At 65.0% G+C, this 2,687-nt stretch overlaps 1 protein-coding gene across 1 annotated transcript in view; it reads left to right on the top strand.

Annotated features, from left to right (window-relative positions):
* The window catches only part of POLR2E (RNA polymerase II, I and III subunit E), a gene marked incomplete at its 5' end in the record, with an annotated part of 12,733 nt that overhangs the window by 8,838 nt on the left and 1,208 nt on the right, over nucleotides 1-2,687 (top strand). The window contains 3 exon segments of the mRNA XM_014585487.1: nucleotides 256-430; nucleotides 1,875-1,990; nucleotides 2,337-2,417. Coding sequence (XP_014440973.1) covers nucleotides 256-430; nucleotides 1,875-1,990; nucleotides 2,337-2,417 — 372 coding nt within the window.

Genomic DNA, 2,687 nt, shown 5'->3' with positions numbered 1-2,687 from the left:
CTGCCCACCCCTTCCCGGCGGGAAGCCCCGAGCCGTCTTCCTGGACACTCCGGCTCTCTGGTTGCAGCTGTCTCGGTGCTCCTGGGGGCTGCTCTGGTTTTGGGGCCCCGTGGTGATGGCTTAGTCACGTGGCACGTAGGAAGGGATCTGCCAGCCCAGAAGAGGGTTGCATCCCGGTCTCTGACCAGCCCAGTCCCTCTGGGGTGCGTCCTTGTGGTCTGGCCGCCCTGGGGTCAACCAGCTCTCTCTCTGCAGCTGTGCCATGACCGAGGCTACCTCGTGACCCAGGATGAGTTGGACCAGACGCTGGAGGAGTTCAAAGCCCAGTTCGGGGACAAGCCGAGTGAGGGGCGGCCACGACGCACGGACCTCACCGTGCTGGTGGCCCACAATGACGACCCCACGGACCAGATGTTTGTCTTCTTCCCAGGTGGGGGTGCCTCCAGTGCATGTCTGCACGGGCCCAGGTTCTGGGACAGCGCTGTCCTGTGCAGACCTGTCCCATCTGACATAGCTCAGTCCCTGTCCCTTGCCGTCTTCTCCAACCCAGAGTATCCCGCTGGCCTCTCCGCTGGGCTCCTAGCCCAGCGACCTCAGCTCCACCTGACCGGTCGGGGATCCCTTCTAGAACTGTGGTCCACTCCAGCCTGCCCGCCTCCTGTACCGGCCCAGTCCATCCCCAGGACCTCTGCACCCCATCTTAGCACTCGCTTCCAGGCCGCTGCCGGGCTCTCCCAGGGCACTTGAGCCCTCCAGGCTGGGACTGTGCTGTCCCAGGGGACCTCAGGGACCTGGGAAGGACATGTCCTGTGGACCCCTCCTGGGACATGCTTTCTTTTTTTGGGGGGGGGGTTTTTTTTTTGACTATAGGGCGTGTACGCTCACCAGAAAGACAGAGACAGAAAGTTAGAAATCACCCCCCCCCAGGGGATGGCCACGCCTCAATCCCTTCTCCATTCTCCTGTCGGGATCTTGGGCACGCATGCACACGCACCCAGCCTGAGTTTAAGCCACCAGGTCCGGGACTTAGCCTGCCTTGGACTACATGGGGGTCCAGCGACATAGCCATTACGCCAACTGCTGTTCCCGTGCCAGGGTGTGCTTTCTAACAAGCCTCCTATGACTCCAGCTTGCTGGGGCTTGGAGCTTCCCGGAGGCCTTTCCTGCCTTCCCAGCACCTGCGTAGTGACCAGGGGCCTCTCGGGGTTGGAGAGGCCTTTCCTGGCCTCGTCCCTGCCCCTGCGATGCTATGGGGGAGGAGTGAGGGTCCTGTTGTCAGCTCAGGTGGGGCTCGAGCGGCACCGATGGGTCTTCGCAGTCCAGAAGGCTGGGAGCTGAGGTCCAGGCATGGCCTTGTACACAGCTGCTCCCTGCAGGTCGGCACGCACTGTCACCCTCTCTGGGGAAGACCCTGGGCTCTCCCTGGTGACCTTTGACTTCTGCCCCTCTCAGGGGTCTCATCTGTAAACATGGTGTTCCGAGGTCCTGGGTGGGGGGACACGACCCCCAAACAGCCCAGCCAGTGTGGGCCCGTGCCGACTGCTGGTCCTGCCCAGTCGCTGGCTGCCCTGGCTCTCGCAGTTCCCAGGCCCACGTGCATTTGGGCATGCAGGACCCACCACCTGGCATGCCCTTGGGCGCCTCAGCTAAAGGAGCCCTCAGCCCCGTGTGCCCGGACCTGCCCCGGTCTGGACCCCCAAACGCCAGAGGACTGTGGCCAGTCCCGTGGGGCACAGGTGCGGCCCTCCGTTCCCCGGTGGCACCATGCCGCCGTGGTTCTGCGACCTGCGACTCAGATGAACACCCTGGGGCCCCAGAGTCCTGGCTTGAGCCCGGTTGGGGGGGCAGCGAGGCCAGCGCCGCTCTGTCCACAGAGGAGCCCAAGGTGGGCATCAAGACCATCAAGGTGTACTGCCAGCGCATGCAGGAGGAGAACATCACCCGCGCCCTCATCGTGGTGCAGCAGGGCATGACGCCCTCGGCCAAGCAGGTGGGCCACTGGGCGGGCCTGTGCAGTGGGCGGGCCCCTGGCGCTTCCCCAGGCCTGGTTTCAGTGCTGTCCTGCAGGACAGGGATGGGGCGTCGTATGGGGAGACAGGCGGCATGGCTCTCCTTTGCCGGCCAGATCCCCACACTCAGGCGGTCAGCTGAGCCGGGCTGGTCCCTGCAGTGGGCCTCCCGTGGCTCCTTTACGGAGATGCCATGGCCCTTCTGAGGATGCCCAAGGCCTCGGGGGGCTCTCGGGAGGCCCAGGGCAGGTCTGTGCTGATTCCCGGGGCTGCCCTGCTGGGGTAGAGATGGGGTGGGCGGGGCGCCTGACACCTGTGTCTCTGCAGTCCCTGGTCGACATGGCCCCCAAGTATATCCTGGAGCAGTTCCTGCAGCAAGAGCTGCTCATCAACATCACGGAGCACGAGGTGGGCGGGGCGCAGCCTTCCCGTGAGGGGTGCTGTGGGCGGGGCACAGCCTTCCCGCGAGGGGCAGGGCAGGGAGCTGGAGGTGGGCGGGGCCACCGCACCTTTTCAGCTCTGGGCTGTCTGCAGAGCAGAGCAGGCGGGTTCCCTGTATGGCAGGTCCTCAGGCTACAGGGTCAGGACTGGGGTCCAGAAAGTCTTAGGGAGGTGACTGCAGGCCGGCTTGCTCCAGTCCATGGGGGGGGTAGTGGGGGGTGGGGGCTGTAGGGGCCT

This window comes from Tupaia chinensis, unplaced genomic scaffold, assembly GCF_000334495.1.
Source record: "Tupaia chinensis unplaced genomic scaffold, TupChi_1.0 Scaffold149964_1, whole genome shotgun sequence".
Taxonomy (NCBI): domain Eukaryota; kingdom Metazoa; phylum Chordata; class Mammalia; order Scandentia; family Tupaiidae; genus Tupaia; species Tupaia belangeri.
The sequence above is the reverse complement of the archived record's forward strand: the minus strand, read 5'-3'. Positions and strand labels throughout refer to the sequence as shown.